This window comes from Orcinus orca, chromosome 9 (genome assembly GCF_937001465.1).
Source record: "Orcinus orca chromosome 9, mOrcOrc1.1, whole genome shotgun sequence".
NCBI lineage: Eukaryota > Metazoa > Chordata > Mammalia > Artiodactyla > Delphinidae > Orcinus > Orcinus orca.
The window spans coordinates 14,625,970-14,639,191 of record NC_064567.1 but is presented as its reverse complement, the minus strand read 5'-3'; the positions used below and the strand labels follow the sequence as shown (position 1 = coordinate 14,639,191).

The 13,222-nt window shown below is 45.5% G+C and overlaps 1 protein-coding gene across 4 annotated transcripts in view; it reads right to left on the bottom strand.

The window, feature by feature from the left end:
- The window catches only part of KIAA1549 (KIAA1549 ortholog), a 151,420-nt gene that overhangs the window by 56,422 nt on the left and 81,776 nt on the right, over positions 1–13,222 (bottom strand). For 3 of the 4 annotated variants that reach the window (XR_007479353.1, XR_007479352.1, XM_033432375.2), the window contains exons 10-12: positions 11,790–11,977; positions 2,442–2,638; positions 592–707 (exon numbers count right to left, since the gene is read on the bottom strand). Coding sequence is in view for 2 of the 4 variants with exons in the window: in XM_033432375.2 (XP_033288266.1) it covers positions 592–707; positions 2,442–2,638; positions 11,790–11,977 (501 nt within the window). In the remaining 2 variants the exon portion in view is untranslated. The remainder of the gene's footprint in view (positions 1–591; positions 708–2,441; positions 2,639–11,789; positions 11,978–13,222) is intronic. The other variant, XM_049715061.1, reaches the window with a different exon arrangement.

The window sequence follows — 13,222 nt, the reverse complement described above, 5'->3', positions numbered from 1 at the left end:
GAAGACAGATCTAGGACCAGGACAAAATATAATGCACTTGGACCTATGAGAAATAATCAACTTTCTAACAGTGACAACTGTGAAATACTTGAACAGGCTCCCAAAAAGGTCACTGAATCCTGGATGCAGTTTTTGAGACTCTTTAGTTTGGTTCCTCCTTGTCCTTCGGAGAGGAAAATCCTTAGAAGCCGCCACTAGAGTAGAAGGTGACTGTTAACCTCAAAATTTATCAGTGAGTCTCTGACTTCTAGCATGGCCCCATCCCAATGCAGACACAAAAACAGTGTTAGATGGTGACAGTCAATCTGAGAAATTCACTAAACGAAAGATGAATATTCTACTGCACAGGTTTTGGGGTTTTTTTTAATGTTCTGCATTTGACGTAGTATAAAACCCTAGTCTATTGGAACCTCATAATTACTTTTTTTTTTTTTTTGGCCACACTGCACAGCTTGTGGGATCTTAGTTCCCTGACCAGGGATCAAACCTGCAGCCCTCAGCAGCGAAAGCACGGAGTCCTAACCACTGGACCACCAGGGAATTCCCTCATAATTACTACTTTTAAAGTGGAGAACAAGAAGGGTCACAGACCACTCTGTAGGGCTCTGTGGGACTTGCCATCGGTCACCGCTCCTGGAGTCTTGTCCCCTGCTTCCCTCTCACTGGACTCTTCACTTACTGTAGAGTCAGCATCTGAGGGAGAAACTCTGCAGACACAAAACAAATACAAACATTAGGAACAAGAAAGAAAGGTGGGGGAAAGGTCACATTCATTTGGATGTGGAAGTCAGGCTTCCAGGCAAAACTGGGAGAAATCAAACAGTCCAAAACATTGTTTCGTGGCATGGCGTCTTCAAGGAACACATTAATAGCACACAGTCACCTTGTGAAGACAGCTTGACACAGCTGACTAAATGGCTCAGTGGGCTCATTTCAACAAATGGTAGGAAACCAGGTACCCAGTGGAGGATGGTCTCCAAGCTCCCTGGGCTTGGACTGGCAGTCTGGGGCTGGCGTGGGTTGGATTAGAGGATCTGGAGTTCAAGCTTGGTTAGGCGCTAGCTGGGTCTGCAGAATTCCTAAGAAGCCAGGGTAGTTCTGCAGTCACCCCATATAACTCCAAATCTTTGGAAGAAGCCTACACTTGCAACACAAAGGCAATGATTATCGCTGAGATTTGATTCTATATATAAAGAGCAAGGGTGTCACAGAACCCAGGTTGCACCAGGCTAGTGAAAATCCTTAATCAGTTAACACCCCTTCTCTTTGGGCTTCCTGAAATGCCGAGACATTCTGGTGCCCCTGAGACATGCTAAAATATGCTATTAACCACGCAGAACATTAAGATGTTGTGACTAAATGTTTAGGATGAAGCTACCAGAGGAGAAAAAAGACTTTGCTATACTGTGCTAGCATATTCAATAATCTTTAATGATTTGATTTACTCTCACTCTGCAAAGTAATTAAGCAAATGATATCTCTCTACATTATTCATCTTCTTTTGTAAAGAGTGTGTTCTAACATTCGTTAAATTCTTAAAACTAGGCCAGAAACACTGGAGTAGGTTTTCTGTTAAGTCAGAAATAATAAGATCATTTTGAACGTTGGTATGATCACACACTTTCCCCTTCTCAGCAGAAAATCAGGATTTAGAGTTCCAAAGCTCAAAGGAAAGCTGATAATCTGAGGCTTCAGTACCAAAGCCTGAACATTCTTTGATCTAAAGTCAAGTTAATAAAACCTGATTCTGAACCGTGTCTTCACACAGCTGTAGCCCGTCTCACAGGGTCACCAGGTGATGGTAGGTAGTCTGTTAGCAAGCAGTTCTCTCTGCACTTAATTTTGATAAGTGGAATGGGAATTAACTGGGAATGGGGAGCTGGGCAGGGGGAGGCGATGAAGAATCCATGCACACATGCTAACATGGGGGACAAGAGGAGCACATGGAGAAAAGCCAAACAAGGAAAGAAGGATATGATGAAGGTCACCTGCAGACCAAGCAAGGAAGCCACAGCTCCAGTGGCTGGCATCAACGGGCAAGGGCAAAGCTGATACTGGCTGACTGTGTATCACAGGCCATGCATTTTTTTATACGTTATTCCTAATATCACCTCCAGAGGGCCTGGCATGGTCACCCCACAATATGGACCCTAGAGCTGGTCGATCCCTAATGAAGTTCCAGGCGGACCACCAAACCATGATGGACAGTGATTTATAATCTTAAACACTTTGGGGAAGGAAAGCACACAGGCCTCCTCTGAGAGTCCATTAGAGTGGATCAAGAGCCATCAGGTTCGTTGACTTTGGGCAAATGTTGTCAGCCTTCCAAGCTGCAGACCCAGACAACACTCACCATCAGCCTTTCTGCTACTGGAAACTGACAAATGGAAAACAGAAACGCATGCCACGCTAGAGAAAAATACAGAAAGCCCAGTAAGAACCTTCCTCTGTGACGGACGTTCTTGGAAGGGATCTTTGCCTTGGGGCTCGGCACATCTCCATTCTCAGAGGGCGTGGTATGGTCCTTCACAGGTCCTGGCAGCGGGGCTGGCTCATGAATGATCAGTATATCATCTTTATTGTGCTGACCCAGATGCTGCTTAGCAAAGTCGAAGCCCTTCACACTAGGGATCTGCAACTGAAACAGACATACACAAACACAAACACACACACACACACACAGGAAATTAATCTGAATCTGAGGAATATAAGATGAGATTGTGAGGGCTGGCAAGATTGTGAGTGTCAGCTTCTGATCCAGGAGTGTGCTTGCCATTCTACCCATCCAGCTCAACATGCATCTCTAAAGCACTGACCCGTGCGGGGTTTATACCTAGAGTTTGCAGAAAAGACAGATACTTGCTACAGATTCAAGTACAGGGATTAGATATTTAGACCATAACACAAAAGACATCACAAGACAATCCCTGACTGCTGTCAGAGCAGCTACACAATTCCAGAGGGTGACGTGGCTGAGATATTCTTCCTAGAGACTGGGGACTTGTGCCAGGCCTCAGAGGACAGGCCAAACTTGGAAATAAAAGGAGGTGGCTACACAGAGATTGTTCTAAGTTGTGTCAAGGACCAGAGAAGACTTGAGGCTTGGGAAAAGATTACATTAACTGCACTAGAACGGTCAGGATGTAGGGGAATGAGAGAAGGCCAGCCTGTATGCAGACGACTCCACACGCCAGCTTCTAGAGCAGAAAACCACTAAATGTTTCTAAAGAGGCAGATTTCTAAAATGCAAGCATTTAGGACAAAAGGAGACTAGTCAGAGGGCCCAACAGTACTACGTGCACGAAATGACGAAAGCCTGGGCCCAAACCTCAGCAGTGAAAATGGGAAGAAATAAAAAGCTCTGGAAAATGGGAAGGAATGAACAGCTCTAGAGACCAGGCAGAAGCACACGGAAGCTGAACACAGACTCGAGAGGCAAAGGGGAGAAAGACTCCAGTGCTGACCTGAAGCTACATTCAGGGTATCCCAAACAGTAGACGTGACATTAAAAGAAAAAGGTGAGTTGCAAAGGAATGATGACAAAGAGGTAGAAAGACAGGTTTCGCTCCACACATGCTTAGTTTGAGATGGCAGGAAAAGCTCCAAAGAAAAGTAGCTCAGGGCTTCCCTGGTGGCTCAGTGGTTGAGAATCCGCCTGCCAATGCAGGGGACACGGGTTCGATCCCTGGTCCGGGAAGATCCCACATGCCGCAGAGCAACTAAGCCCGTGCGCCACAACTACTGAGCTTGTGCTCTAGAGCCCGTGAGCCACAACTACTGAGTCTGTGTGCCATAACTACTGAAGCCCGTGCGCCTAGAGCCTGTGCTCTGCAACAAGAGAAGCCTCCACGATGAGAAGCCCGCACACCGCAACGAAGAGTAGCCCCCTCTCGCCACAACTAGAGAAAGCCCGCACGCAGCAACGAAGACCCAATGCAGCCAAAAACAAACAAATAAATAAATAAATCTATAAAAAACAAACAAACAAAAAAATTTGACCTTTAAAAAAAATAGAAAAGGAAAAGTAGCTCAGCATAGCTGGAAACAGAGGACAAGCTTGGGGGAACTCTCAGGCTGGAGGTGTGACCTTGAGAGCATCTGTATAGAAGGTGACGCGTAGGGGAGTTGAGATTTTCCAAGATGAAAACAGAGCCTATGGATAAAATGTTGGAGAACATCAAACAGTTTGCGGCTAAGAGGAGGAAAAGGAAGCCAGGAACAAAATAGGTGACTTCAAAGAAAAAAGAATTTGGAAACTTCAATGTAACAGAAGCCAAGGGAATAAAGAATTTCTAGAAAGGAGTGGCCAACGGAAGTAATGGGGGCACAAAGATGAAGGAGAGAGGAGTCTTCTCACGTGTACCCCTCACACTGGTGGATGCAGAAGCCCTACCAGGGGATACCCGGTACCAACAGCAAACCCACAGCAAAACCCTCTGAGCCCTGCGGCCACAGAGTTCAGGGTCAGCTCCTAGGCCTGTGCTAAGACAGAAAGAGGTCTGAAGAGGCACAGAAACGTGGGCAATAAAGGTGAGGCACTGTTTTGGTGACACTGAAAGTGCCAGGGGTGGGTGTTAACCGTTTCCTTTATTCAAGCTTACAGAGTAGAGGAAAATAAACCACATCTTAGTAGTTGTCCCAAGGGTCTCCTTGGGAGGAGCCCCACCTGCAATCCCATCGGGCTGAATTCCACACCCACAGAGTCCCGTCACTCAGAAGACAAAGGCTAACCCATCTAAGGAGCTGTGCCAGACAATATGCTGCACGCAGGACTGAAAGGTTTCGGCGTACTTGTGCCAACTTTATGCACAGGTGAGTGACAACGTCAATGGCTTCGATTGTGATCTCTTAAGGTCTTTTCGCACTAAAAATCCAGGCTGGATGGGTAGACGGAAAGCAGCCTGCAATAATGGCTTACACCAGCAGAGGGGGACAGAACTTACTAGAAATGGAGTTCACAAAGACATTGCTCAGAAACAAAAGGCAAAGACTGGCGTGCCCGTATTTTCTAAGTTAACGATATCGTGTTACCAGCAGTCTACTTCACCACACAGATTGTGAGTGGCACGCAGTCCTCGGCTCACAAACGCTGCTGCCCAAACAATGAGCCCAGACCTGCAGCTCCGTGACTCCCCCCGACCTACCAGCCGCCTTCAGCTGGGCTCCCCAAATCTCTGCGGGTGTATACCTCCCTAGGGGCATGTGGCCCTTTCAAAGGAATCAAATTCCAAACTGACAACTTCTGTATATGAACTTTTGGTTTCTCCTTTCTGAAGAATCCTGCTCCCACTTCATAGAAGAAGCACACCCGTCATCCGTGTGTCTGCTTTTACCCCAGCTGCACCTCATTTTAGCTCCATAAGGTGCCTCTAAATGAAACAATAGGGACGTCCTTGGCGGTCCAGTAGTTAAGACTCCGCCTTCCAATGCAGGGGGGTGCAGGTTCGATCCCTGGTCGGGGAACTAAGATAACACATGCCACGGGGCAAGTAAGCCCAAGCGCTGCAACTAAGACCGGACGCAGCCAAAAATACATAAATAAAGATTTAAATAAATAAATGAAAGAATAACAGATATAATCAACAGTCATCTAATCATCATCACCACCTTTGCAACTTAGATGATTTGCTTTATCAAAATTGAAGGAGGAGCCCCAGATTGCCTCCTCTAAGCAAAGGTCTCCAAAGTTGATACGGGAAAAATATGGACAACACTGCTTCCTTGGTGCAGTCTGTACCCAAATCCAGGAACTAAATGCCTTCCCTGACACGATCTCAGGTTCATGTAAGAAACATATTGTACATATGTATATGTCATAGGGAAACAGAATGTGCTACCCCCAAATGTCTCTACGGCATGTGGATTATTTCAAGCTGAAAACAATCAAGGCCCAAAAGACTCAGGAAGAAAGTTTGATATTCCCTTCCCCCACCAACTGCCTAACAGAATACAGACAGAGGACCTACCTACTCCAGAAAGAGAGCTATCACCACTCCTCTCTGCGTCCCATCTCTGACTGGCCCAGCAGGCATTTGTCTAGCAAACATTTGCTTTTCCATCTCCATGTGAACTGCCTTCCTCCCCTCTGAAGTCCCAAACCACCACCAACATCCTCTTTCGTCTTTAGCTGAAGGTGCTATTTAAGGTGAGGGTTTTGGTCATTTTGGTGAGTTACTCAGTTCTATACATGCGTCTCTCCCATGTATACATGTTATTAAACCTTTCTGTGATTTCCTCCTGTTAACCTGTCTCAGGTCAATTTAATTTGTAGACCAGCCAGGAAAACCCAGAACATTTCTTCCTCCCTGACAATGTCAAAATGCTTCATAAATGCCAAGGCACCATGCAAATGAGATTGACAGCAATGTTACTGCTGCTGGTCAGTGAAACATCAAGCACTTAATATAGTCAGCTGAGAGTTCTCAGAGACCAGATAAAGCTATAGATATAAATTTAGATACAAAATTTTGTAATTCAGCAACAGGACATGACACGTGGTAGACCCTCAATAAATATCTGATGACTGAATGAATTTCAAAAAGGTCAGCTGAAGCACCAAACTTACTGGATTTTGTGGGGAACCAAGAAAAGGGTAGATGTCATATGAAATATACATCTGTTATAGCCTTAAAGTCCTGCTGGCTTTTGTTAATTCTGACTAATATCTTTTTTTTTTGGTAAGTTTTGGTGTTTTTGTTTTTGCTTGTCTTTATGGAAATGCAGTTAGTTTTCTTTTATGTTTTTTATTTATTTATTATATTTTATTTATTTATTTTTGGCTGCATTGCTGTGCACAGGCTTTCTTCTAGTTGCGGCGAGCGAGGGGCTACTATTCGTTGCGGTGCGCGGGCTTCTCATTGCGGTGGCTTCTCTTGTTGCAGAGCACGGGCTCTAGGCGCACGGGCTTCAGTAGTTGTGGCACGTGGGCTCAGTTGTTGTGGCTCGCAGGCTCTACAGCATAGGCTCAGTAGTTGTGGCACCCGGGCTCAGTAGTTGTGGTGTGCTGGCTTCAGTAGTTGTGGCTCGTGGGCTTGAGAGCGCAGGCTCAGTAGTTATGGCACACGGGCTTAGTTGCTCCACAGCATGTGGGATCCTCCTAGACCAGGGCTCGAACCTGTGTCCCGTGCCTTGGCAGGCGGATTCTTAACCACTGCACCACCAGGGAAGCCCCCTGACTGATACCTTTAAATACGTTCATTAGATCCCTGACTTCTCTCAGGATGGGTGAGTCACCTCCTTCTATAAACAATAGAAATTTTTTTGCTTACACACAAAACAAAAGCCGTCTACACAGAAGGAAAAAATAAGAGAAAACACTGTCCTCCTCACTTATGGAATTGGCTCCTTTTGTTTCATCCTTAATTTCTGGAACACTTTTTCTAGTTTTTCCAAGTCTTAAAAAAAAATCTAGAGTTAAGTTTGGCTGTATTGTGCCTCCAGCCTCCACATGCAGAGTAAGTGTCAATCAGCATTTTATAAAAGAGTCACAATTCATTAGTGCCTTCAATACTCCCATTAGGACCCAGGTTTTCTGAGGAAAGACGGCTCTTTTGTTCCTTCTTTCTTTAATATATCACAGAAGAGACAGACCCTGTTGTCTGTATCTCATCGGAATATGTCGCTGACAAGTCAGGGTGGGCTGGAAGAGCAGGTCAGCCAAGTAACAGGAGAGACGCCTGATGAATTTTAAAACATGTAAGCCATAAATATAATGCGACCCAGATGGAACACGACACAGTGAAGTCCCCAGTACTCGGGTTAGCCTGAACCCCTGGGAAGGAGCAGTTAAGATGACAAGAGAAACCACAGAGCAAATCCCCAAAGCGGCTGAATAAAAATGTGCAGCCTTGAAGAGAGAGCCATTGTTTAAGCATTTGCTATTTGATGGGTGTGGTGTGTGAAAAGTCACTACAGCCACCATGCTGCTTCCATTCAGGAGGTGAAGACAAGGCGCACCTATTGCCATCTGCGGGTCTCCACTGCAGCCCAGCATGGGGCCGCTGGTCACCCTGAGGTCTAGGAGGTGGCGAGCAGTCCTCCAAGATTCTCCCGCCCCCAGGCCGCAGCAAATCACGCGGGTACACTGAAACCACCAACACTTTAGGTGTTACCAGGATCCTTGCAGAGGGAGAGGAGATGAACTCGGCTCAGATGGAAGAAACCCTCTTGGAACTTCGCTTCAACCCGTTGAGCCCCTTCAGTGGAGGTTCCAAACATAGATGTGTCCAAGCCCCCCCACCCCGAGACCCCCTCAGTGGCTCCCAGGGCCTACAGCATCACCTATGCCCCCTGACGTGTCCCATAAACCCCTCCAAGAATGGCTCTTGCCTACTTCTGTGGCCTCGGTTTTGGCTGTGCCCTTCCTTCCACTCACCTCTGCTCCATCCTTCCTGCCTGGGCCCACTTCACCTCCGCAACCTCCAGACGCAGGCGTGGCTGCCCCTTGCCTGTACTCCCTCAGTGCCCTGGACAGACTTACGCTGCTGCGTGTCAGCTTTTAGCTGCTTGTCCTTCTTTCTCCCTTGTGAAAGCCCTCGAAGGCAGGGATCGCATGTTATCTGTGCTTGTCCCCCAGCCCAGCCCTGCTTGTCTGAGAGCAAGTGCTCAGTGTTTGGTGAATGAACAGGCAGTGGCTGAGGCAGCTCCATCTGGCTGCCCACAGTGCCAGCCGGCTAAGAACCAGGGTCCTAGGCCAACCAGCGGGTGTGGACTGTCCCCAGCAGAAGGAACAAGTTTCCACAGGGCCGGCAGCATCTAGCCAATGCCATTCATGTCTTTAAATAGAACCTCAGCAGGGCGAGGCGGGTCCAAGCTGCAATTTTACTGGGAGCAGTAAAAAAGTGATGCCTTTGGGCTACAGATTAAAGGGAATACAGATAAAAGGAAGACATGGGTTAGGGGTTTTTTTCTTTCTCATTAGAAATTTTAAAAGACCCTGCTTCAGAATAAGACAGAATGGCCTCTCTCATCATATTTCAAAACTAACCTACTCCCAGACAATATGAAGAGGTTTCCTTCTGGTTACAAGAAGAAGGGGGTGTGGATTTTGGGTCAGCACGTTTATCGTTTCCAGATGTTTGCAGCTCTGGGATTTGCTAAAAGATTTCAGAGAGTCGTGGTGAAGCGCCGTCAGGGGGCGGGGTGAGCAGAGCATAGAGAGAAAACACAGAGCCGCACAAGAAGGAAAAAGAGCTCTTGCAGTCACAGGGAAGACAGCATCTTTGCAAAGTGCTCCAAGGAATAGGCTGGAGGCCCTTCACTATTGCCAGATAATCTTAGAAGAAACGCTTATGAAGTAGAGATATTTATTTTTAAACTAAATAGAAATGATCATTTTCTCACTATAAAAACATGACAAGATCTATACGGTGAGTGCCTTTGCCAGCAAAACAAAGACCCTGCTACGCTCCTACCAGGGTCAGAAAACACCTCTTCTGTCAGGGAGTCCTCCATGCAGAAGGTCCTTCGTGCAAAGACGCTGTGAAAGGGAATGCACAAATCCAGGCAGCACTTGCAGAAGAGGGACTCCAAAGGCTTGAAGTTCTATTGGAAACTGTCCATTTTGATGCACAACAACATCTGGGACGTGAGACTCCTTCAGAAGTAAAAGTGGGAGAAGGCGAAAGCTTGCGGAATAGTCTGCTGTGAACTCAAGGGATGCTGTCCTCTGATAGTTTACTGAAGTAACAGACAATGGATGGGCTTCCACAGGAGTGTTTATGTGAGGAAGCACGGCACATTACTGACCTAAATATGTAACCATCTACACTGGTTAAATCTCTCTGTGACAACACTCTTTGACCAGAACAAAAGCATTTCCAAACCTACTGTTGATCTCATTACAATGAAATTCACACTGTGAATCATGTAGTATAGTAAGGACTTTTTTCCAGGTTTCTTCCGTGCTATTCACCAATCTACCAACAAAACGACTTTAGCAGACTATGTAAATAATAAATGAAGATAGGTAATAAATATAACCTTAGTAGAAACTGCTTCCAAAATATTGGGTAACCATAAGCTTGCAATGTAATCAAGAGTTTGCATTTCTTACTTAATTCGTAAGAAAAAGAATGCTCTTCATTTACTTTTACAAACAAAATGAATTTTTAAATAATACTTATTTGTTTCCTCCATCAGGTCTAGGTTGATAATGTGCAGAATTTTTGTATACCCAGAAAATGAGAGTGAAATTAAAAGGTTAACAGGGCGATCCTTTATTTCTTGTTTTTCTGCCTCGGGTTTGCTTTTTCTTAGCAAACTTTTAGAGTCGAGTGAGTCCTCTAAATGCGTGAGACCCGTAGTGGGTACACGTTAATAAACAGAGTCCGCAAGCACCACTTCCCACGTCCTGGGTGTGGCTGACCTGCGCGCTGAGCTCAGTGTTTGCACCTAATGAGCTCTTCTCTTACTTGGCATGTTCTTGCTCACCAGGGGAGCTGGATACTGACCAAGAGGCTATGTCTTCCTCTGAAACTGGTACGTGACATATACTGCAGAAACTGTCAAAACCTAAGTGTGACAAGGGAACTGCTATTACCATAAAAACTGAACTGAATGCCTTGGAAACACATGGAAAAGGAGCTGCTGAAAAAAAAAAAGAAAGAAAGAAAAAAGAAACTGCTGACAAATTAGGCGCAGGAGAATTAACTCTAAAAGACTGCAGAGCAGGGTGGGGGGGGATATTGAAAAACATCTAGAAAATTCTGTACTCAGGTTGCTTTGCTCTTCCCTAGAGAAACCCAAACTGGAAACTGCAGCTGATGCCTTACGTGCGTTGTTTCTTCACAGGAAAGACCACACAGAATTCCTTTTGATAGACTAATACTCCAAATTGTTTTTAAAGATTGTCAAGTAAAGACTAATTTTATATATATATATGTGTGTATGTCTGTGTGTGTGTGTGTGTGTGTGTATATATATGTATGTGTGTGTGTATATATATGTATGTGTGTGTATATATGTATGTGTGTGTATATATGTGTGTGTGTATATGCATGTGTGTATATGTGTGTGTATATATGTATGTGTGTATATATATATGTATGTGTGTATATGTGTGTATATATATGTATGTGTATATATGTGTGTGTAATGTGTGTGTGTATATGTATGCGTGTATATATGTGTGTATATGTATGTGTGTGTATATATGTATGTGTATATATATGTATGTGTGTGTATGTGTGTATATGTATGTGTGTATATATGTATGTGTGTATATATATGTATGTGTGCGTGTATATATATATGTATGTGTGTGTGTGTGTATATATATATATATAAAGTTAAAATGTTTAAGGTATGTATTACCATTTTTTAATGATTATGTGGTCTTGATCAAGGTGGACAAGTAGGCTTGCAATATGGTGGACGGAAAATAAAGGAGCCGGCCAGCAGAGTTGTGTATGAAAGAAATCGATACACAGATCAAAGAAAATCTTCCTTGGCTCCTGTTCTCTGAAAATATCCAGGGTTAAAATAGATCAGAATTCATACACAGAATGGATGTGATCTTCTAACTGAACATCTCAAAAATAAAATCACAGTGGAACTCAGAGCCCACAGCATTGCTAAGCCTTCACATGGCTTCATTTTCTGGGCATGTATTTAATACTACAGAAGACCTGGGTTTCTAAGCAAACATGGAGGCAAAGGGACACCAACACTAAAGCCAAAAGATTTCCTGACCAGCTCTCCCCCATGTCCTTCAGTATCAGGAACCTGACCTGCCCTACCCCAGTCCACAGGACGCTCACAGGAACGCGGGGCAGGAGTCTGTCCCTTACCTTCTGACGCTGCTGAATGTTGGCCACGGTGTCAGGCTGAAAGTCCAATTTGTCCGTGCGGCAGAGTTTCCAGTAGAGGATGACAACGATCACCATCACCACCAGCACTGGCACGACCACGCCCACAATGACCCAGAGGCTGCTGCTCTGGGACTCAGGGGATGACGGCCTCTTCACCCTGTCCACAGCTGCAGACGAGGAAGAAAGGTCTCTCAGTGAGTCCTCTGCACTCCTTTACTGGACAGCCCTTCTGGGCAGTAAATGTGCCCTCTTCCATGAGAAACCACGAAAGTCCCTGTCATTTCAGCTCAAGACAACTGGGGAGAGACTATGGTCTCCTGATGACAGGGAACGGGACACAGTAAACAAACACGACACATTCCATCTATAATACAGTAGGGATCACAGCAACATATATGACGTGTCTAAAGGAAAATGGCTAATTCAATGGCAAAGTGAGGTTTATTCCACGTCTCCTGATGTCCAGTTTATTCTACCAGGTCCCTCCCTAAATTCTCACTGCAGGAATATTGCCTTACCAAAAACTAGAAAGTCACAGTAAGCAATCTATGAGCACTGCCTTCATTTCCTTATCCAGATCTCTCCCTCAACCCTTCAATTAAAATATGACTTTTGGGCTTCCCTGGTGGCGCAGCAGTTGAGACTCTGCCTGCCGATGCAGGGGACGCGGGTTCGTGCCCCGGTCCGGGAAGATCCCACATGCCGCGGAGCGGCTGGGCCCGTGAGCCATGGCCGCTGAGCCTGTGCGTCCGGAGCCTGTGCTCCGCAACGGGAGAGGCCACAACAGTGAGAGGCCTGCGTACCGCAAAAAAAAAAAACATGACTTTTAACTGAAACTGCTATACCAGTTGTCAATTTTAAAATTACATTAAATCAACTTACTTATTTTGAATCCTCCACTCCCCAACCTCCCCACCCCCTCCCCTGCCTCAGCCCCCCATCTTTCATGGCCTTGGACGATCATGCTTCAATTACTCTGTCCTCCTTAATTTCCTTCACCAGCTCCTCTCCCTAACCCGGCCTCCCAGTTCTGGGCCCTCATCCTCTTCATTCCGTACTCATCCTCTCGCAAGATTCAGCTCTTCTTAAAACTGCTTCCCTGGTCCTCTTAAAGCCCAGGTTCCAATCACCAGGCTCTGAAAACCAAAATGCCGCCCTTCCGTGCCCAACCCTCTCACCCGCTGGGGCCACTGCACAACGACCTCTCCGTGACCGCACTAGATTCCCCTTGTCCAAGTTCTTTTGTCCTTGGTTATCTTGGTCTTGTAAATGGCACCTCGTTATTCTTTTACAATGCATTTTATTACATAAATGTATCATCCTGGTATACTATACCACTTTGCTCATTAATACGGCCATGACTCTAAGCCTTGTCTCTTCAAATATATATCAGTCTTCCTGGGCAGGGACTA